Raw genomic sequence first — 22,709 nt, forward strand, 5'->3', positions numbered from 1 at the left:
TGGACTATGTAAACACAATATATATCAATATCTATATATCTATATATCTATCTATATAAACTACTAGCTTTTCCTTTCGGTGTTTGCGCCTTCTTCCTACCCCAGCTTTAGATGGTGTCACTGGATGGGAAACAGAAATGATTTTGGGAGAGCACTTATGAAAGAACACAGGTAGTGTGCTGTGCGTGGCGAGTGTGGGGCGGATGGCACAAGCTGGTCTGAAGCATGGTCTGCATGTTCTTTGGTGTGTGTTTCAGAAACTGGAAGTCCACCTGTTGACATGGTGGAATCGGTCACAACAACTTGTGGTTGCCATCACTGCTGACCCTATCCCCAATTCTTTATTCAGGAGCACTGCCAAAAATTTCTGGAAAAAAAAGTCCCAGTAATAGCTCTTCTTAGAAAACAAGCCACCAATAAGTGGTCAAACACTCAGATAAGTGGTAGTGATTTGGACATAATGACACTTAAGAGTATCCAAAGTGCTATATATATGTAATAAAGCACATTTGTTGCTAGTGATATTTCTGTTTCATGGGTTGGGGAAGCCACAACAGAGGTTAAATATCTTGCCCAAAGTCACACAGCTAGTAAATGGCAGGGCACTTGTGAACCCTTCTGATTTCTAAATTTGTGTTATCTGAGAGTTGGTTGAGAAAATAAGATCATTCATGTTAAGTGCTCAGAATAATCTACAGCACAGAGTGTGTGCTCACCCATTTTTTTTTTAAAGATGTTATTATTATTGGAAAGCCGGATATACAGAGAGGAGGAGAGACAGAGAGGAAGATCTTCCATCTGATGTTTCACTCCCCAAGTGAGCCGCAACGGGCCAGTGCGCGCCAATCCGATCCGATGCCAGGAACCAGGAACCTCTTCCAGGTCTCCCATGCGGGTGCGGGTCCCAAAGCTTTGGGCCGTCCTCAACTGCTTTCCCAGGCCACAAGCAGGGAGCTGGATGGGAAGTGGAGCTGCCGGGATTAGAACCGGTGCCCATATGGGATCCCGGGGCATTCAAGGCGAGGACTTTAGCTGCTAGGCCACGCCGCCGGGCCCTGCTCACCCATTTTTAACCATCCTAAGAGTAGGCTTTAGAATGGAGCTCTGGGGGAGGCATTTAGATAAACTGAATTAATTTTCTTTTCTTTTTTTTTTTTTTTAGATTTATTTTATTTTTATTACAAAGTCAGATATACAGAGAGGAGGAGAGACAGAGAGGAAGTGGAGCTGCCGGGATTAGAACCGGCGACCATATGGAATCCCGGTACATTCAAGGCGAGGACCTTAGCCACTAGGCCACGCCACCAGGCCCTGAATTAATTTTCTTTCAAGTAGATTTTTCAGAGCAAATACCTCCGCCTGCTGGGCCGAAGTTAGTCTTGATTTGGGGAGGGTCAGGTGAAATGAGTATAAACACCCTTGGATCTGTGGTTGTAGAGTTGTGATGATATCGGAAAAGATCTACATTCCTGGCACAGTTATTTTTCTAAAATTTAACTAGGGCACTTCCTTGTAGATCTTAAGATCTATAATTACCTAAACTGTGCACAGCCTTTGGTGTAGGCAAAGGAAAGCTGTGTGTTCATTCTGCACTGTCTCACAAGTTTCTCAGAAATGACCTCAGCTCTTGATTCCTCCATGATCTAGTAGCTATAGGAACTGCCAGGGCAGTCACTTTGCTGTAGCTTTCTGCTGCTTTTGACTTGAGCTTCCTAGCTCCTTAATGTGGCATTTTCCTCAGCGGGTTTTATTATCCTGTGATGACTCTGGGGAATACACAAGAAGATGAAGTAACCCTTTTCCAAATATGAGCTCCTTGGTACTGTGGACCTTAATACTTCAGCCATTTCTATGAACAAAGCCCCTGACCTAGCTGACTGCTGTGCACAGTGGTATTTTAAATGTCTGACAGTGTTGCTGTGGAAAGTAGCCTGAGCCTGGTTTAAAGGGATGCCTAGTCTAGTGATGAGGAAAGCCCTTTAGCCCTTTACTGCCTGTGAGTCTTCAAAAAGTAAGCTAGGTTTTAGTAACCCTTAGGGCCACTGAGATCTTCATTTTTTGATTGTGGGAACGGATCCTCACAAAGTCGACATTGCTCCTTCAGCGTCACAGTTACTCTTCAGCTAGGAAGGGTCCTCTGCTGAAACAGCCGCAGTGACTTCAGCACACTCTCTCAGGAGACGGTCAGTACAGGCCACTGCCTGAGAGCTGCCACTCACCTCCCTCCTAGCTCACTGCATTTGCTAGAATGAAATAGAAAGAAAAGCAGGAAAAGCCAGTAAAGATAAAAATTTAATTTATTTGTCCTCACAACTTCTTGGGCCGTATTGGGGGCCCCACAGTCCCAAAGCCCAGCCTACAGCAGTGGGCTATGAAGTCCAGTCCTCTGGGTGCGCCTGTTCCCTTGTCCAGAGCTGCCTTGGGCTGGGTGTCTCCTGACCCACATGCAAGGGGTACACAGGTCCACTTGCAGCCAGCTCGGGCCTGCCCCTGGCAGCAAGGATGACCTTGGGATGGCTGCAGCACTAACTCCTGTGACTGGGGTAGGTGCAATGCATGGAGGGAGGGTGGGCAGGAGGGTATGGTTCAGTGCAGAGAGCTGCTGTTCTGCTCTTCAAAGGCCATCTTACCCAGAAGCTGGCTGTCCAGTTCCACCCCACTGACAGGTAACTGGAAGAAGTTCATTTCAGCTGCTAAGGCTGCCATGGCCGAAGGGTCCTGGCCAAACTGAGCTCGCAACATCATGTCCATTTTCTCCAGCCTCCTCTTGAGCCGCTTGGCCTCTCGCTCTCGGATGAGCCGGGCCTGTCGCTTCTCTGGGGTTTCGTTTGCCCGCTTGAGCCGCATGGCCTCCCGATCGCGCTGTAGCCTGCGTGCCCGCTGCTCATCTGTCTCTTGCATACGCTGCAGGCGCTTGGCTTCCCGGTCCCTCATGCGCCTCACCTCCCGCTCCTCCGGGGTTTCATTGTCCCGGCGGCTCTTCTTGGCCGTGCGTTCCCGTTCTAACCGCTGTAGCCGCACTTCCAAAGGCTCATTCTGTCGACGTAAGGCCCACTTGCGTACACTGGGGGTCTGAGCTTCCAGTAGCTTACGGTAGGCAGCACAATTGTTGCACACAAGCAGAATTCCAGCAGGGTACACTGCAGGACTAAAGGCAATGTCTTTTCCCTCAGCACTGGAGGGTCCCTCATTACGGGCTGGGGGTAGGGATTCCATATTAAGTACTTCAGGAAGTTTCTCACTGGAAAGCAAACATGTATGCTTAGTGTTTCCTTCTTGTAAGGTTCTGGTCTATCCAGCCCAGACCTATTTACCCACCAGATCGGCTGCTTCACCACTAGAGGTCAGTGTGAATGCCTGGGAGGCATCTTCTTTTTGGGCTAGGGTGGTCAACCAAGTCTTAAAGCCCCAGCCTGGAATTAGAGACTCAGCAGACTGCCACAGCAACCTTCCAGAAATCAGTGTGAGGTTGTCACTCAAGGTGGAATGAGGGTGTTTGGAAAGAGCTGTGCAGGGCAGCCCTGCTGTGGAATGAAGAGTCCTGGAAGGGAAAGCTTCCTTCATTAACCATTCAGCCTGCCCCCCTCATCTATTACTGCCTGCAATGTGAGGGAGACCTCTGCATTGTATGCCAGGTGAGTGGCATGAGGACACAGTAGCCTCAGAGTTCCAGTCTTCTTAGGACACAGTAGAGCTGTAGGCCCCTGCATCAGGTCCTCAGCACCCTGTAACTGCTCTTCAACATGTTGTTTCATTCATGATATTTGACTTGCCTACATCTCTTTCTGGTTGCAACTACTATTCAGAAGGGGAAAAAATGGGAATTCATTTCCCCTTGAGGATAGGGAATGGAATGGGCACACATATTTCCTAGCCTTAACTTGTGCTTTCAGATGATCATGACTCAGTCGCCTTTGCACGAATCTCCAGCCTTCCCCTAGACTTGGAAAAGAACTGATACCCAGTAACTTATTCCCAGCAAAACAGGGTTAGGTGCCCAGCTAACCTGTTAAAGGTGGCATGGCTGGTGAAACGGGCTCCACACACAGCACAGTTAGACCGCTGGTCCTCTGAGTGGATTAGGAGGTGGCGACCCAGTGACCCTGGGGAGCTGAGGGCCCGGCCACAGACAGGACACATGTAGCTCTTGGCACTCACCACTGCTGCAGTGTGCTGTAAAACAGAATCTTCACTCATCAATCTTACACTACCTCCAGGACAATCTGTACTCACTTGCTAGGTATGAAACTGTTTCCTCTGTTAAGCTCCTGGACAAGTCAGTCTCTTTTATTAATGGGTTTGGCTTTGCTCAGGTTTCATTTGCTTGAGGTCCGACTGCATTCTAGAATACATGGCTGGCTTGAGGGACACAAGGCACTAGAGGCAGAGCCCTCTTCAAGCCTGACGGGAATAACTTCTCTGTCTCCGGGCACATACTTTGCAGTTAACAAGTGCATGTTAAAGGAGTGATGAAGGCAAAATCTAGAAGCTGGTAGGGAATACTGATATATATATATGTAAGAATTATTTATGTCCTGCCTTCCTCAGTCTTTGAGACAATCTTTGAAGGAAATATTGATCCACAAGAACCAACACTATGGTACACCCAGGAGCTCCATGTGCCTGTGCTTTTTCAGTATGGATCACAAGGCACAGGTGTCTTGCAGTTGGGTTGGAAGGTTCAGAAGGTGAAATTGTGTTATTTTGATCCCCCTGTGCACACTGACACCAATACTTCAAAAACATTTGTGTTAAGTAATTTTTTAACTGTTTTCATCCCTTTGAAAGGCAGAGTGGCAGAGTAAGAGGTTCCCTCTGCTAGTTCATGTCCCCAAATGACTGTAACAGCCAGGATTGGACCAAGGTGGAGCCAGGAACCTGGAACTCCATCCAGGTCTTCCATGTGGATGGCATGGGCCCAAGGACTCAGGCCATCTGCTGCTTCCCAGGATGCAGCAGCAGGAAGCTAGATTGAAAGTGGAGGTGAGGGCTCAAACTAGCACTCTGATACGGAATACTGAGTGTCTCAAGCAGCAGTTTAAGCCGTAGGCCGCTACATCTACCCCTAATTGTTTCTTCTCTTTAAAACAAAGCCCTATGCAGGCATTTGGCCTAATGTCTGACACACCTGTATCCCAGGTTGGAGTTCCATGGATTCAATACCCTGCTCTGCTCCTGATCCAACTTCCTCCTAATGCAGACCCTCAGATACAGCACTGGCTCCTGCCACCCATGTGGAAACGTGGATTCATTCTTGACTCCGAGCTGTGGCCCAGTCAGTGGTGGTGTAAGCATCTGGGGAATTAACCAGCACACAAGGGCTGTTTCTGTTTGTCTATATCTCTGCTTCTCAAATAAATACAAATGTTAAAAATTAGAGATGTTTAAGAAATAAAAATAACAAAGTCCGCAGGATCTGGCGTGATGGCAGAGTGGCTAAATCTTTGCCTTGCACACGCTGGGATCACATATGGGCACCAGTTTGTATCCTGGCTGCTTAACTTTCCCCATGCAGCTCCCTGCTTGTGGCCTGGGAAAGCAGTAGAGGATAGCCCAAAGCCTTGTGACTTTGCACCCACATAGGAGACCTGAAAGGAGCTACTGACTCCTGGCTTCGGATCAGCTCAGCTCTGGCCACTGCGGCCACATGGGGAGTAAAGCAGCAGATGGAAGATCTTTCTGTCTTTCCTTTTCTCTGTGTAAGCTGCAATTCCAATAAAGATAAATCTTTCAAAAAAAAAAAAAAAAAAAAGCTGGCCCGGCGGCGTGGCCTAGCGGCTAAAGTCCTCGCCTTGAACGCCCCGGGATCCCATATGGGCGCCGGTTCTAATCCCGGCAGCTCCACTTCCCATCCAGCTCCCTGCTTGTGGCCTGGGAAAGCAGTCGAGGACGGCCCAATGCATTAGGACCCTGCACCCGCGTGGGAGACCCGGAAGAGGTTCCAGGTTCCTGGCTTCGGATTGGCGCGCACCGGCCCGTTGCGGCTCACTTGGGGAGTGAAACATCAGATGGAAGATCTTCCTCTCTGTCTCTCCTCCTCTCTGTATATCTGACTTTGTAATAAAAATAAATCTTTAAAAAAAAAAAAAGCCCTCAGTCTTAGTAATGTAGTTTCTACATCATCATATGAAACATTCATTAACGCCTGGGAAAACAAAGGATAATGGCCCAAGTATTTGAGCCTCTGTCACACACATGGGCGATCTGGATAGAATCTCTAGCTCTTGACTTTGGCCTATCCGGGACCTGGCAGTTACAGCATTCTGGGGGTGAACCAGTGGATGGGAAATCTATTTTTCTGCCTTTCCCTTTCTATCTGCCTTTCCCTTTCTATCTGCCTTTCCCTTTCTATCAGCCTTTTAGAAAAACAAAATCTGTGTATAGAAATGCAGTAAATAGTTTAGAAAAACAATGATTTTCATAATTTATCTGGGAACATATTTACCCAATATATCCCACTTATTCTCTACAATGTTTTGAGGTTTAGAGTGGAATCTAAATGGAAACAACAACCCATGCTTCCTTTAGGAGGCAGAGGCCAGGCCAAAACAGCATCTGGGGGTTTGAGCTACCATCAAGCTGCCAGAACCAGTGCTGCAGAGCACCCAGCTTCCTGTACCATACCTGGTACACATGAGCGATCAGCTGCTCCCGACTCCCACAGTCCAGCTGGCAGAGGGGACACCGGCAGAGCTCAAGCAAGGGGTCAGAATTCAAACTCTCAGTGACCTGCAATTTAACAAATTGTAAACTCATTAAGATTCTTGACTAGTCTCTTCCTTGCCCCAGCCCTTCTTAAGAGGGAGTCCTGCTATTAAGTAATAGTTAAAAGGGAAGTAAACTGCACCCATGTTCATCTATTTTTTGTTTTTATTTATTTGGAAAATAGAGACAGATTTCCCATCTCCCCAGGTGTCCATCATAGCCAGGGCTGAGCTAGACTGAAGTCAGGGGTTGGAAACTCAGTCAGGATCTCCCACGAGACTGGCAGAGACCCTACCACCTGAGCCTTCATCTGCTGCCTCTCAAGTTGCACATCAGCAGGAAGCTGGAATTGGATGTGAAGCCAGGACTCAAACCCAGACGCTCTAACATGGGATGTGGGTGTCCAAAGTGATATCTCACCTGCAATTCCAAATGCCTACCCTCAACTTGTATTCCGTTTGACCAAAACTTCCTGTCATGAGGACATAGGTTGCCCCACAAAGAGCTGCTCTATGTTATCTCCCAAAATTAAATAAAGAAGTAGCAGGCTCAGTGTAGTAGCCTAGGGCTAAAGTCCTGGCCTTGACCGCGCCGGGATCCCATATGGGCACCGGTTTGTATCTCAGCTGCTCCACTTCTCATCCAGTTCCCTGCTTATGGCCTGGGAAAGCAGTCAAGGACAGTCCAAAGCCTTGGGACCCCACGTGGGAGACCAGGAGGAAGCTTTTGGATCTTGGCTTCAGAATGGCTCAGCTCTGGCTGTTCACTTGGGGAGTGAATCAGCAGACGGAAGGTCTTTCTCTTTGTCTCTCCTTCTCTCTGTAAATCTGACTTTCCAATAAGAATAAATAAATCTTTTTACAAAGTCAGATATACAGAAAGGAGGACAGAGGAAGATCTTCTGTCCGATGATTCACTCCCCAAGTGAGCCGCAACGGCCGGTGCGTGCCGATCCGATGCCGGGAACCAGGAACCTCTTCTGGGTCTCCCACACGGGTGCTGGGTCCCAAGGCTTTGGGCCATCATCAACTGCTTTCCCAGGCCACAAGCAGGGAGCTGGATGGGAAGTGGAGCTGCCGGGATTAGAACCGGCGCCCATATGGGATCCCGGGGCGTTCAAGGCGAGGACTTTAGCCGCTAGGCCACGCCGCCGGGCCCAGAATAAATAATTATTTTTTTAAAAAAATAGCTTCCCTACTACTATGCTCAGTGAAGGAATTCTCGGGAAACAAGTGAGTGAGAAGTTAGCACTTCAAATAACACTTTGATTTAAATTTGCAAGCACATTCTAGAATAAACCTTGGGAAGGCAGCTCTTCATTTTGAAAAGGTGGACATCATGTCTGGAAAGAAGTGGGGAGCTTCGGGAAGGAGAGTGTTACTTGAGCTGCAGTGAGGGAAGGTGGAAAAGGAAAGCTGGGTGCAAAGAGAACTGTGGCTAAGGCGTGGCTCTGGGGCTACACAGGAAGGTGCTTCATCTGAGGGTCCTGGAGACCATTCCAGGAAGGATGGTGACACGTACGAGAGAGGCATTCAGACAGAGGGGGGGTAGAATGGTCCAAGACTCAGGGGCCATGTCACTTGCCTCATGGTCTACCACTTTGTTCCCACCAACAGGTTGCTCTGCATTCTCTAACTCTTTTTCGACTTTGACCACCCCTCCATCTTCCTCTGATGTGTGGGAAGAGACTTCATCTTGTGTGGTCTCCTCTTCATCACCCTCACTGTCACCTGGAACACACAAACTGGTCATTTGCTCTGATTTTTCTGCATGAACACTTACTGAGGTGTCCACCCTAAAGTTTGCAGCTATAATGAAAAACACTTTCAGATCTTCACTAATATCAATTCTTAGGTACAAAGCATATGAAGTGAAGCCAGCAAAGCTATTATGCTAAGTATGTACTAAAGAGAAAATGGTTATTGGGCCCTCTATATTGTCACAAAAAGAATCCTTCTATACAGTTGTCAAATATCTCACACTTCCTACTGCACCTCCTTAGGGACCTCACAGCATACCACACTTTGACTATGCAACAGGTCTTGCTGATCTTACTTTTCTCCGTGGTGCCACGCTGACTATTCTACTAATCTAGTCTTTTCCAGAAAAACCAAGGCAGACTTACAGTAGTAGCACCACCAAGTTCTTCTTTCTACCAGTAAAGGAGGCAGTAATGAATTCGGTAAACAATGTCACTTTAGAGGTAAAGGGCTGTTTTTTGCAGTGGAAAAATTCCCACAGCAACCAGCCTCAGACAACTTGCAGCAGAATACCCTCCACACTGTTCTTACTCCACTAGGACACAGCATTCCAAGCTATAGAAATCCATTGTTTCTGTCAGTCTTTCAGAGTAACTGATAGATAACGGAATGTATTAAATGGAAAGGATGGGTCATTCTGCACTTGAGAATCAAATGTAATTTCTTATGACTATAGGGGACAGGATGTGGCTGTACGAAGATATGCCAGTGGGGGATCTGCAAAATTTGTGTGAGCTAATTATTTCTTTCTCTATTATATGAAAAAAAAATCTTAAAAACCAAAAACCCCACAGTAACAGAGTTCTTTCTCAAAGGAAAACAAAATAAAACAAAAGCTAGTACTTTGAAGATAGGAAGAGGAAGGTAAACCTGGGGATGCTATCAGATTCCACCCTGTCCCAGCCACACGTAGGCACTCTGCTCTGCACATGGGGTTTCCTGGTCTCTCCAGTACCTCCTGCACAATTCCCCAGGCTGCTGCTATCTGAGCAACAGCTGGCCTACATTCCCTTTCGTTAGGACAAAGTAGCTAAATCAGCTGCATTATATGCTGTAGTCAGTGGCCTGGAGGTGAGCCCTCAAAGAGCTATGGCCTCTATGCCTCAGTCCCAGCTCAAAGCATCATTTCATTTGAATCCATCTCGAATTTGAAGGAAGGGTGGAGATTAAATTATACTGTGTTTTCTCACCAGCTTCCTACTGGAATACTTGTAAGCTTGGTCTAAGACAATTTTATAGCAAACAAAGTTTTATAATTTATCATTAGTACAAGTATCTTTGCTGGAATGATATTTTAAAAATGAATGTGCTGTCTAGAAAGCACATTCCAGAAATGATAGAAACCTTCTGGACTTTTGTAATTGTTCCTGTTCTTACCTGATATTCAAGAAACAGATGATTCCCACAGGTTTTCTAGAAATTTAGGGGTTCATGTTCTGTACCTGGGTGATTAGTCATGAAATTGTTATTTTATGGTGTTGCTTAAATATTTATACAGGCAGAAACTGTAGTTTGTAGATGGTTATAGAACTCTTTTTCTTTTATATTCCCCAGACTCATATGTGGAGAAAATCAGATGTCATTCTGAATTGACTATAATAACCAGCATCAAACTTCTGAGATCAGCAAAGTGTGGAAATCTTTGCAGGAAATAAAACATCTCACAAGGTGTCTGGAGGTCATAGGAACAGACAGTCGTGAGGCTCAACTTGTAAGAGCCTGTTTCCATTTTTGTTGACCACAGGGATCTAACTAGGAACTTGGTATGGGAAAAGCTCTACATTAGTATTTTATGTGTTACATAATATCATCACTAAGTGACATAACTGGGTCCTCAAGTAAAAACTGATCAGTGCTATCCTTACGTTTTACTAATTATGTATGAGTACATCCTAGGAGACAGGGAGTTTTTCCTCAGTTACTGTGGCGTTTCTATCACAACCATCACAGACCTATCTGAACTGCACAGTGCTAAGTACTGTACTCTGTGTACTCACAGGACATGATGCCAGACCTGCCCTGTCTTTCTGGAAAGCACATGCTCACACACCTGTGAATCCATGGGGGCCTTAAGGACTCATCCATCTCCTCCTTTGTACTTCCTCCCAACCCCCATGCAGCATCCCCAGAGCACACACACTCTGATCATTCTTCTCCCATTGCCCTGAGTCATTACCAGAAGGTGCGGAACTCACTGCTACTGGAGTCCTGATCTCTTAGTTGTTGGATAGCTTGTCGCTGACTGCCAAGGTCTCCAGGAAAATCAGTTTTCATCATCGCCTGGCGGGCTTGCTCTTCTAACCCAGCAAATACTTGATCCCCTGGTGGTCACAAGGAAAAATAGTCAGGCCACCAGCTGGAAAGCACATCCCCAGGCAAGCTGGCTGGACGGTCAGACCCTTTAGAGGAGGAGACGGGCAGGTACCCGTGGTGGGCCATTCAGCTCTGAATCACCCGGCTGTCTCCAGCGGCTTCTGGGCACAGTTCCTCCTCCTGGGCAGTAAGCCAGATGCTCTAGGAAGTACAGCCTGCTACTTTTAAATCCTCATAGACTTGACTTTTTCCAAAGACAATCAACAACCTCTTTATAAAACTACAGCATCCTCAACTCCATTTACAGCCTTCGCTCAGGCATGGGGAAACAGAGACAAGAAGTGGCAAGAGGATGAGATGAAAATGGGGAGCCCCATCTGGGCAGGACTTTAATGTGCTCCCATTACAGCCCTGCCTCAAGTGTTTCCAATGATCCTTCCAATAATCTCTCTAACTCCATTTCTCATCTGGTCCCCTCTCAAAACATGCTTTCGCAGTTTTCCCCTTTCTAGTGCGATCAGATTCACACAGGATCAGAGGAACAGACAATATGTGAACTAATTTTTGCTGAGGATAACCTTTCGGAAACACACTCATATACAACAAGTAATATCTATTTAGTCTCCTGGGTTCAGTGTGGTCTCTATTTTGTATTTAGTATCCAATGGCCCTGGACTTGTCCTTAAGTTTGTATTTGATGAACAATATGCATGGGATCCATGCAGTTGTTGAAGAGTTAACACTGAAGTGCTTTTTTATTTCCAGGAGACCACACCACAAGAACAAAAATGAGTTCAGTTTCTCCAGGGTTTCCATGATCTCAGTTACAGTGGAAACTACAGTTTCCATTCCCTGGCCAGCAAAAAGGAAGAACAAAAAGCCCTGATGAGATGTCTGACATCAGAGCAGGAGTGAGGAAGGAGAGTGAACGGGCTCAGGTTCCCAGACAGGGCACAGTGCTGTAGGAGGGATGGCCTGCGTTCAGCTGCGCTCCAGGTGCTCCAGTAGGCTAAACCTCGTGTGGTTCACTCAGCGAACACTGAGGACCTACCATCTGCTAAATGCAGAACCCTGAAACAGTTACCACTTGACACTATCTGTTTCTAGGCTGCTTGTTAAGTGCTTTGGTCGTTACCTCACCTGCATTTTGTGCAAACTCTTATTACTATCAATATTTTACTGAAGAGGAAACTAAGGTCTGTGTTGGAACCAAATACTCAAATATGTCTATCCAACTCTAATGTGCGGTATTTTTAAAATAACTTTCTAAGAAAGTATAAATAAAAGGTTAAAACGTTCATCAAAGTGGTTTTGCTAAAAACAAATACTTGTGTTTATGTGAAGAGAATGGCTGTGTTCCAAGTGTGAGTGTTAATTTCTTATCACGAGAAATTGATATATACAATTGGAATGGCAAAACAATGTTCTCAGGCCAGTATGTGACAAAAGCAAAAATGACGGATCTGACACCATGTCATGAGTTATCAAGCCAGGATTAGAGAAACTAACATTATGGTTATTATGACTCACACTGTGGGTGGAAACGAAGGTGGTTGGTACTGAAGCTACTCCCAGTTCACAGCCCTCCAGTAAAGGAAAAATAAGCTGCTTTAAGTAAGTTTTCATAATATGTAAAATACCACATTGCATATGATTTACTGTTAGAGAAAGCAAAAAAAAAAAATTAATTCTGTATAGATTGTTTTCTTCTCCATCTCTGTAGAAGTAAAATATTCGATTTGCCTTGTTAGCTACCTGGCAAGTGCTAGATCGTGGCCACCTGGTGTTTTCAGACATAGGGACCAGGGCAGACATGGCACAAGAGCGCAAGTTACATGCTAGCATGTCATCCTCAAGGGTCAGACCTTTCTCATCTGTGACACTTTTGGTCTCTAAAAATTCCCAGCTAAACACCAGTTAAGTATCTAACATACCAAGAATAAACAATAGTTTTTTTGTTTGTTTTTTCTTTTCTTAACAGAGAATCATCATTGGATTAGTAGGAAGACATCTAAAAGGACAAAGACCTTTGAGGGTGAGCCAGTGACTCAGTTTAATACCCATCAATTTGAGGTCAAATTTATTTATGTATTTAAACACAGAATATTCAATTTATGTATTTTTAGAATTTAATATTCATTTTATTTGAAAGGCAGAGAGATAGACACAAAGACCTTCTATCCACTGGTTCATTCCCCCAGATGTTTGCAACAACTAGCAGTGGACCAGTTTCAAAGTAAGAGCCTCAGATACAATCAGCATCTTCACCTGGCTGGCAGGGACCTGAGTACCTAAGCTGTCACCTGCTGCCTCCCAGAGCATGTATTAGCGGGATGCGGGATGGGAAGCAGAGAATCAGAACTCAGACCAGGCTCTCCAATGCGGGATGCTGGCATTCCCAGCAGCAACTCAGCTGCAGCGCCATACCCTTGCTTATTTTTATTTTATTTGAAAGGCATAGAGACAGAGAGAGAAAAAGACAGAGAGAGATCCCTGGTCTGCTGGCTCACTAAATGCTCCCTAATATCCAGGGCCGGGTGAGGCTGAAGCACAGAACCTGGAGCTCTATCTGTGTCTGTCATGTGGATGACAGGTTCCAAGTACTGAAACCATCACCTGTTGCCTTCAGGAAGTTAGAATGGAAGTCAAGTAGAACTTGAATCCAGACACTACAATATGACATGTGGGAGTCCCAAATGGTTCCCAATTGCTGTGCCAAGCCTACTCCCAAAATTTATTTTATCTATTGATTTCTTTAAAGATTTATTTTATTTTTATTGCAAAGGAAGATTTATAAAGAAAAGGAGACACAAAGAGAAAGATCTTCCATCTGCTGGTTCATTCTGTAACTGGCCACAATGGCCACAGCTGAGCCAATCTGAAGCCAGGAGCCAAGAGCTTCCTCCAGGTCTTCCATGAGAGTGCAGGGTCCCAGTGCTTTGGGGCATCCTCTACTGCTTTTCCAGGCCATAAGCAGGGAACTGGATGGGAAGTGAAGCAGCCAGGATACGAACCAGCACTCATGGGATCCTGGCTCTTGCAAAGGAAGGATTAGCCAATTGAGCCATCACATCAAGCCCTTCTATTTTCTAAAATATTTAAGTCCTCAAAAACAGAGAAGAGTCTATCCAGTACTACTCAGCTGTGTAAGATTCTTGCTAGCAATCCTGTGTAGGTTAATTGGAGAAAGTTAATTCTGTCATTTCTTTTTTTGGTAGTTGGAATAAACAGCCATGCTGTTCTATTTTACTTTATTACTGACTGGGGGAAAAAGGCTAAAGTAAACTTTATTCCTCAGGAATGTTCCTACTTAAACAGCACCCATAAAACAAAACATATAAAAATCATTTAAAAAATTTTTAGCATTTAGGTGAATGATCTTCCAGTAAGTCACTATTTACCTAATCTCTAAATCTAATCATTCAGAATCATCCTTTTCTAAGCAGCTAGTGAGACATGCTGAAAACATGTTAACTCAAGTAAAATATGATCCAGAGGAGCCAGCACCAGGGGGAAGTGGGCCGTTTCAGCCTTTGGCTCCAGCACCCCATGTGGGTGCAGGTTCAAGTCCGGGCTGCTTCACTTCCAGTCCAGCTCCCTTTTTATGCCTAGGGATGCAGTGGAACATGGCTCAAGTCCTTGGGCCCCTTCACCCACGTGGATGACCCAGAAAAAGCTCCAGTCTTTGAATCAGCTCAGCTCAGCTCTAGTCACTGTGGCCATTTGGTGAGTGAACCAGCAGATGGAAGATCTCTCTCTCTCAATGTCTCTCCTTCTTTCTGTAAATATGCCTTTTAAAAAAGAGTGATCCAGAGAGACAGTAATGATTAAAAAGTGTTATCAAATTGCCTGTTTTTACCATGCAGAGTTACTTATTTGAAAGAGCTTCAGAGAGGGAAAGACAGAGAGGAAGGTCTTCCCTCCACTGGTTCACTCTCCAGATGGCTGCAATGGCTGTGGCTGGGCCAGCCAGGAGCCAGAAGCTTCTTCCTCGCTTCCCACATGAGTATAGGGGCCTGCAGATTTGGGCCCTCCTCTGCTGCTTTCTCAGGTGCATTAGCAGGGAGCTGGATGGGAAGTGAAGCAGCCGGGACTTGAATTGGTGCCCATACAGATACTGATGCTGTAGGCAGCAGCTTGACTTGCTAGGCCACAACACCAGCCCTTATAAAACTATTTCTATCTTGAGACTGTTAGAGTAGGTCTTAAAAAATCCTATGATTCCAGATAATAATGTAGGGCCACCATCTTATCTGAATATCTATCAATGATTGAGAAGAGTCAGGTAGGCATCATAACTGAAACACCAAGTTACCATTTCTCCTTTCAAGATACTGTTTGTCTGATTTGGCTAAGGTGTTTCAGATAAGAACAAGGCCGTGTAAGTGAATCTGGAGAAGAGCTGAGAAGACTGAGAGGAAAGTTATGGGGATGACTAACGTTATAGAATTCTCTTTGGGTTCTTGGGACAGCTAAATAAATACAATTTCAGGCTGACTGAAATGAATTAAAGCAGATGAAATATGTTCCCTGAGAGAGCAGATGTCAAGTTTAGAAATAATGAGTTAGGAATGGAATGAGGAGCTGAGGTGTCCCCTTGGAGCTGACAGTTTTTGTAACCCAGGGCACCGTCACCTGTGGGGAACAGAGCCATTTACCTCATAAGGATAAGAACAGAATCAAGGCAAAAAAGTTAGCTTTTTATTCCTGCTTCTCCATGAAAAGCTTTTAATTGAAATTGGAGGTTATTGGTCTCCTATGTAGTTCGCAATTTGAGGTTAAAACTCTTAATTTTACCTTTTTTAGTGGTTCGCACTAAATGCAAGTTTGCAAAGGACTGTCTTTTCAAGCTCTCTTCACAGAAACCTGTCCTGGGACGGGTGAGATGGGCCCAGGGTGGAGGAGGGAGGGGCCGTCAGTAACTTCAGCCGCTCAGCAGCTTCTCCATGACCAACAGCAGTTCTGGGCTCTATTCCAGAAGCTCCACCTCAGGCTGATTAATGAAGTGAGGTAGGCAAAACACAGGATCTGTCCAGTGTTTCTGGGGAAAGGATCATGCCAGTAACTGAGCCATAAAAAACAGTCCTGAGGAAAACCAAGTAAAGGCCACAGCAGTCTGTCCCGATTGCTACGGTGGACATCACAAACGCTCCTGTCTAAGCCGTGGATTCCCGGTGTAGCCTTTTGGAGAAAGTCTTATTGTGAAGCCTTTTGGAGAAGCCTTCACAGCTGCCTTCCCAGGCCATTGTCAATAGCCCTTCCGTAGGGGTCTGCTTTGTCGAAGTAGCTAGACATCTGAGTGTAGAGCCCCACTACAGAATCTCCTAGTGCTCACCACTGAAAACTCAGCAAAGTCCCACCCAGTGCACCATAGCAGAGTTTACTTGCTTGGCTCTCCCCTCCCCTGGAACCTGCTGTCCACCTTTGTTTCCAGCTCATCTTGGCTTTGCCCCACCATCATGGGAGGGGATGCAGCTGAAGCATACATGCAGTGTGATGCAGGCACAGGCCACACAAACATTTACTGACTCCCCTTGTTTTACTACAACCCTGCTGCTGCTCCCCTAGCTTCTCTCCTCAAAGCTAGCCAGGCTCTTGGGACATGAGGTTTTATAAGCACTCTGTAAGGCCTATAATTGCCTTATTTGTGAAGCCTCATTTCTACTAAGAGTATCTTTCCTGTCCTAGCTGCTTGGGTTGACATTTGTGTCTTCTTAATCAATGCAGCTTTAAGCAGAGTTGAAAAGATAACCTCACTGACCCGAGTTGGACGCCTGTGCCAGAGAAACTACTCACCACCTTGACATTCCTTGCCTTCAGGCCCACTGAATTTTCCTATTTAGCAGCGATTTCTGACCTCTTTCTAAACCCTAGATATCTTCATGCATAGCTTTCTATTAAATAGCTCAGACATCTGCCTGTTCTAGAACATACTCTTGGAAATATCCAACATTTCTATCTTCGGGGATTTTCCAAGGACTTAGAATGAACTGTATATGGCAGTTTGCTACCCTAATTTCATTCATCTGTAAGATGTCAAAGCTCTCTTAATTCTTCTGATACAAGTATTTTCTCTCATACTCTTGAAACTATCCAAAATTTAAGACGAGACATATTTGGAATATTGAATGTTTTTAGTAACTTTTAGTTCTCTAGTCTTGACATTTATCAAATTTCAGGCTTTTTTTTCTTTAAAAAATCTTTTTCAGATGTTACAGGTGTGAATTGGTTCAGACATTGTGTGACTTGCTCAGCCGCCTTTTCAAAGGGAGATATTTTTCATTTTAATGACTATTTGCATGACCATGCATGTCTCCTCAAATTTCACGAAAATGGCAAAGCATCTTAAGTCTGCATAACTCTACCACTGATTCTATAAAGTACTTTTTAATACCCTCTATAAGCAGCGCTGGAAGTAGAGAGGAATATGATGCAAAATCTCCTGTAGAAGTTTGCAATCTAGTTAATGGAATAAAAGATGTGAAACAGTTTTGAAACAGTACAAGGCAACAGTGTGGGGACATACCTGGTCTTCCTGTTTCTAGTCTTTCCTGCACTCCCACACACTTCCTCCTTGGAACAAAACACTACACCTGCTTAAAAACCTGCAGTCTACAGTATACTGAGTGTATACAGTATACAGTCTGCACTATACAGAGTGATGTTTGAACTTGGCCTGGCCTAACCTGCAGGCCTCCATAAGTTAGTTAAGCATTTCTAGCCTCACGATCCATGATCCATGACTTTTGGACAAAAATCTCTCCATCCTCTGAACAGAGGAGGCCTCTTGGACCTTTGCTCACATCATTTTCCCTACTCTCACTTTCCTACTTTCCTTCTTTCCGTCTCTCTTCTTTTTAAATTTGCTTTCTCCCCTCTAAGGCCCAGTTCAAGTTCATGGTTTAGGGCTTCTCCTGTCAAACATTCCCTCACTATCTCAGTCAGCAGAACTATTTTCTCTTCTCTTAACTTCTGTAGCACACATACTTTGCAGCATTCCTATTCGGCATGTATTATCTCGTGTTTTCATGTGTGTCTTGTGTGTAAGGTTACATTACAGTCTTGGATATCTTACACTGTTTTATAGCCCAAGATAATCTAGCACGAGGATTTCAAGCTTCCTCTAATTATTTGTTCATGTAGATATTAAGCATGAATCAATTGCACATACACTTGAGAGGTTTCTAACACCTTTTCCAGAAACAAGGCACACTTTAAACATCCAAGACCCGTTCTTCCTTATAAATTAGTGTGAGAGCAGGTTACTTACTCATTCCAACCCTCAGCACACCCAGGTCCCAGAAGAGACAGCCCAGTACTCACAGTGAACTTTATTTGGATTCGTCTGTTTCCGACGGGACATGTTTCTCTGATCTGAGAATTCTGGCCTTTCCCAGCTTCACGACTGGATTTGTTACTATCACTTTGCAAAGTATTAACCTACAGTAAAAGAAAAAAAAAGATACTATCACGTCATTTTCTCTAGAAATGAGGCAAAATTAAAGATTTTCAAAACAGCTTCATAGCATATATATAAACTCATCAGTTAATAAAAAATGAGCTCACAAAAGAAATGAATAAATCTCAAGTGCAATGTCATCAAAAATTAAAGAGAACTCTTTCAGAGGATTAGGGAATTCCACTCAAATCCACAGCAGAATACACTGAAGGGATCATGATCAAGGTCGCAGGAAGTCAGAGGAAGTAAAATCCAGGCAAGCAAGTCTAACCAAAGTTAGGAGGACCATAGACTTGAAGGAATAAAAGCAGCACAAAGAAGCCAAAGGCTGGCAGTTCACACCCCACATGCTCCCTAACCTGTACCAGTGTGGCATTGGGAAGGGTGTTAGGAAGGTGTGTGGTCTAGAGGCACCGAGGGCATCACATGCCCACATGACAGCAAATGTCTCCAAACTCTCAGGCATTTCTTGTGAAAACAGCCTGAGAACAAGAGCCTCAAGCTGGTGACAAGACACAGTGGCAGGCCCTGTGGACGTCAGGGTACGCACACTAACCACCTTGATGGGCAGCCTCATCCTGGACCTGCTCATGCATTCTGAGGAGGGGTCAAAGTTAACAACTGCAGAGCCTTGTCTCAGAGACCAGTAGGAGGAGCAGGCAAAAAAGCTCCCCAAACCCAGACACACGAGCCTTGAAGTTCCTGGTTAACTGTAGGGAAAAGCGTCCCAGCCACAAACACTGTTAGAGGCTCTGAAATAGATTAGCAGCAGAAACTGTCATTTTCTTTAAACAAGAATGGGATGAAACAACAGATATGGATTAAAAGAGAGAGAGGGAGGGATTCTCTTTCCTGCCTAAGACAGGAATATGGATGTGGACTACCTCCGAAGTTTTCTCCCCATTTCTGTACTCACATTGAATAAGCAAAATCAAATCGGAGTATATTGCCTTAAGAGGGGTGACGACATCTGGCTGTACCCATTTTGCACTTGGGTTAGTGGATCACCTCCTGCTGTGCTAACTAACTCCTCTCTGTACCTCAAACCTGCAATCAGATCCTGCCTCCCCTTAGCAAAAGAAGAAAGAAACCGCAAATGGCAGTCAGGCCTCCACAGGAAGTGGCAAAGGAAGCAGCTTTCAGGCAGTCTTCTATCATATCTGTATATCAAGTCCAGTGCTTTTTCAGACCTTGAATTAACAATAAAAAAGGAAAACTCGAGATGTATACAGTGAAGATCCATTTCAGTGACTCCAAGAGCAGGATGCTAAGGGCTAGCGCGGGTAATGTATATCCTAAGAGTTGTCCGTCATTCTTTCTAACCAAGCAGTGATTGTACCAACAGAAGCAGAAAATGAGCACCACACTCGCGGAGTCTGGAACCACAAGTGGAAAGCTGCAAGAAAAGCCGACTGTCCTCAGCTGTTCTAAAAGTATACCTCCCTACTGTAGAAAGAAAGAAAGAGCAATCCTGACCAGTCTTTACGTTTTCTCTCCGTCAAGTTCAGAAGCTGAAACTGTGAGATAAACCTAACCAAGTCCCTCCTGGAAGGGAGGCCAATGCTAAAGCTGTAAGGCCGAAGGCAGAGGGATCAGTATCTGCATGTTTAAATAGACAGTATACACTGCCTCTCACGGTCCTCCTAGTGGCCGAAGCGGGAACTGACCAGGTGGTACCCAATGGGATTTCACACCTGAAGGACGGGGTGGGGGCGGAGAGGGAAGGAAACCAGCACCCTCTCCTCTCTGAAAGCCAAACAAACCAATAACAAAACCACGCACCTCCTCCCTCGTTGCCAACCACAGACTGCGGGGCTATGAACTCTTGAGAAAATAAGTAAGTTACACAGAGACCCGAAAGGCCACTCCTGACCTAACAGCAAGGTCTGAGGTTACCCCACAGTTTACCGGCTAAAATAAAACCAATAGCCACGCTGCCCGACAGCCACTGGTTTCGTTTCACTTTCTGCACTTGTCTCAGTCTCCAAAGCCCATTCTCAAACAAACCCTCCCCACCCCTCAATTAAACACGGATAGCGGCCTGAACATCGCCTCCGGCAGACAGATGGTCCAAGGGTAAACTGAGCCTCAAGGCTCGGGGCGGGGGGTGGAGTGGGGGTTGTACTTGGCAGAGGCACACGGCTTTGTCCGCCTAAAGCGCAAGGCCAAGCGCCCTGGGGAAGGGGGCGCGGCCTCCCCCAGCACAGCGGCTCTCCCACAGGTGCCGGGGGATGAAGCCACCGGCGGGGGGGAGGGGAACCCGGGCGCACTCCCACCTCCAACTCGCCCGGATCGCAGCGGTCGGTACCTGCCGGAAGGAGAGGACAAGGCGCCGGTCAGGCCGCGCTCCGTCGCTCCACCTCGCGCCCTCCCGGGGATGGGGAGGTGCAGAGGTCGGCACAGGTACCTCCCGCGGAGCCCAGACGAGCCCTCAGACAACCCAGTCTTCCCTGAATTCTAAATTTAGAAGCCGTCCTGCGAGACGCAGCCACGGGCGCCGCTGCCCCCCGGCTGCACTCCCACGCCCAGCCTCCCTCCCGCAGCCCCACCCCGGCCTGTCACTGGCCGCGCGGCCGTCCGAGCCGGCCCGGCCCGCCGAGGCCCCGCGGGAGCGCAGCGCGGACCCCGGAGGGAAGCCCGGGCAGGCGGGCGGCCCGGAGGGAGAGCTGCACCCCGGCCGCCCCCGCACCCTCCTCGCACCACGCAGACAAAAGGACCGACGGCCGGCGACCCCACGGCCTCCGGGCCGTCCGCCCCCCACCCCATGCCCCCCACCCGGTCCCGCATCCTCAGGCCGGCCGCGGGGGCAACAGCACTCGGCGGTCTCTTTACCCGGCGCCTCGGCGCGTCGCTGCGCTCGCCTGGGCCCCGCCTCCGGACAGACGGACCGCCGGACAATGAGCTCCCCGGGCCGCAGTTCCGATCGGCTGGGCCGGGGACTCTCCGGGACTGGGCCTCAGAGGACGGGAGGACGGGCTCCGGGAACCGAGCCGGCGGCGGGAAGCCGAGGGACGGCGCTGCAGACGGACAAAGCCAACGGCAGACAGACGGACGGAGGGGGAAAAAAGATGGCGACGCGGGCGGCGGGAGCGCGCGACTCGCGCACCGGCCGCGAGCAGGGCGCGTGCACGAGCGCCTCCCCTCCCCCCCACCCCCTTTGCTGCCGGGTCCCCCCTTCCCCGCTCCTCGGGCTCTGGGGGTGGGGCCTGGGGGCGAGGGTCCGAGGAGGCGGAGCTTGAGGGAGCATCCACCGCCGGGTGCGGGAGGCTGCACGGAGCGGGACCCTTTCCTGTGTCTGCCAGCCCCCAGACCACCGAGCCCCGCGCTCCTGCCTGGGGCCCTGTCAGCCCCTGGGTCGCCCCAAACCCTCTAGTAGGCGCCGACGCTGGTTTCCGACCGCACCATCGAGCAGAGCCACAAAAGCCGCAGCTCCACCACAGGCTCCCATTGGCCTCAGCCCAGCCTCCTCGTGGGTCCCCGCCTGCGTCGCAGCTCCCGAGCTGTGGAGCACCCGGGTCGCCGAGGTCCCTGATCAAGACTGGGGGTGGGGTGGGAGATCTTTAGATTTCTTCTGGGTATTCCCAGCTCAAAAAACCTGCATCCTTGGGGGAAGGGTATTGAAGGTAGCTGCTGTCGCTTCCTGGGTATTTGGGGAAAGTTGGGGGTGTCTGGGCGCAGCTTCCCAATCCTGCCACCTGCTGTTGTCTTCCCCTTTCCTTTCCTGCACGTCCGTCTTAGGGCTGAACCCTCGGCGCACCCTGTGGAAAGGTGACGGATGCGGTGGGAAGGTGGGCCGCGCCTGGAGGAGCAGCCTCAGGGGCCAGCCCGCTGACTTGGGGCCAGCACACAGGGCTTATGAGAGTGCTGACCCTGCTGCTGAAGGATTCAGGTCCTGGTATCTGCATAAAGCACTTGAAAAAATATTTATGCATTTATTGGAAAGGCAAAGTTACAGTCAAAGGGAGAAACAAATCTGTCCTCCTGGTTTCCTCCATACATGGTCACAACCCTCAAAGCAAGGAGGAAGGAAAGCCAAGAGCTGAGAACTCCACCAGGGACTCCTGAGTGGGAAAAGGGGCCCAAGGATTTGGGCCATACTTGCCTGTTTTCCCAGACCATAAGCAGAGAGCTGAATCGGGAGTGGAACAGCCGGGACACAAACCGGTGGGATGCTGGTCTCACAGTAGCTTAACTAACTCAGCCGCAACACTGACCCCTGCATATAGCATTCTTGTTTTGACCTTCCTCACTTTAAAGTTTCTTAGTTGACACTTTATTTTCTTTTTTTAATATTTATTTATTTGAAAGGCAGATTTATAGAAACAAGGACAGAGAGAAAGAAGAGAGAGTATGTCTTCCATGTACTGGTTCACTCCGCAAATGGCCACAATGGCCAGAGCTAGGAGCTAGGAGCTTCTTCCAAGTTTTCTGCAGTGGTGCAGGGACCCAAGCACTTGGCTGTTCTCTGCTTT

General features: G+C 47.3%; 1 protein-coding gene across 7 annotated transcripts; it reads right to left on the minus strand.

Annotated features, from left to right (window-relative positions):
* Positions 1-2,279: 2,279 nt before the first annotated feature.
* Positions 2,280-21,315, minus strand: ZNF821 (zinc finger protein 821). Of its 7 annotated transcripts, none has more exons than XM_058675119.1 (8): positions 21,070-21,315; positions 20,514-20,545; positions 18,102-18,218; positions 10,661-10,786; positions 8,290-8,435; positions 6,625-6,729; positions 4,007-4,173; positions 2,280-3,241 (listed from the first exon to the last, which is right to left on the minus strand). In XM_058675119.1, the coding sequence occupies exons 3-8, from the start codon at positions 18,139-18,141 to the stop codon at positions 2,587-2,589; spliced, it is 1,239 nt and encodes a 412-aa protein (XP_058531102.1). In that variant the 5' UTR covers positions 18,142-18,218; positions 20,514-20,545; positions 21,070-21,315; the 3' UTR covers positions 2,280-2,586. The 7 variants fall into 7 exon arrangements, with proteins under 7 accessions (XP_058531102.1, XP_058531103.1, XP_058531101.1 ...); XM_058675120.1 differs by lacking the exon at positions 20,514-20,545 and adding an exon at positions 20,546-20,605; XM_058675118.1 differs by having other exon boundaries at positions 20,514-20,605.
* Between the last annotated feature and the right edge of the window lie 1,394 nt (positions 21,316-22,709).

Source organism: Ochotona princeps, chromosome 16 (genome assembly GCF_030435755.1).
Source record: "Ochotona princeps isolate mOchPri1 chromosome 16, mOchPri1.hap1, whole genome shotgun sequence".
In the NCBI taxonomy this organism is placed as follows: domain Eukaryota; kingdom Metazoa; phylum Chordata; class Mammalia; order Lagomorpha; family Ochotonidae; genus Ochotona; species Ochotona princeps.

What these genes read in the sequence shown, in the direction of transcription:
- ZNF821 (XM_058675117.1), bottom strand. Translation starts at nt 18,141, where the DNA reads ATGTCCCGTCGGAAACAGACGAATCCAAATAAAGTTCACT. An exon ending in GAATCCAAATAAAGTTCACT is followed by an intron (nt 10,787 to 18,101) that starts GTGAGTACTGGG and finishes TGTGACCACCAG; the next exon opens with GGGATCAAGTATTTGCTGGG. An exon ending in ACAAAGTGGTAGACCATGAG is followed by an intron (nt 6,730 to 8,289) that starts GCAAGTGACATG and finishes GTTAAATTGCAG; the next exon opens with GTCACTGAGAGTTTGAATTC.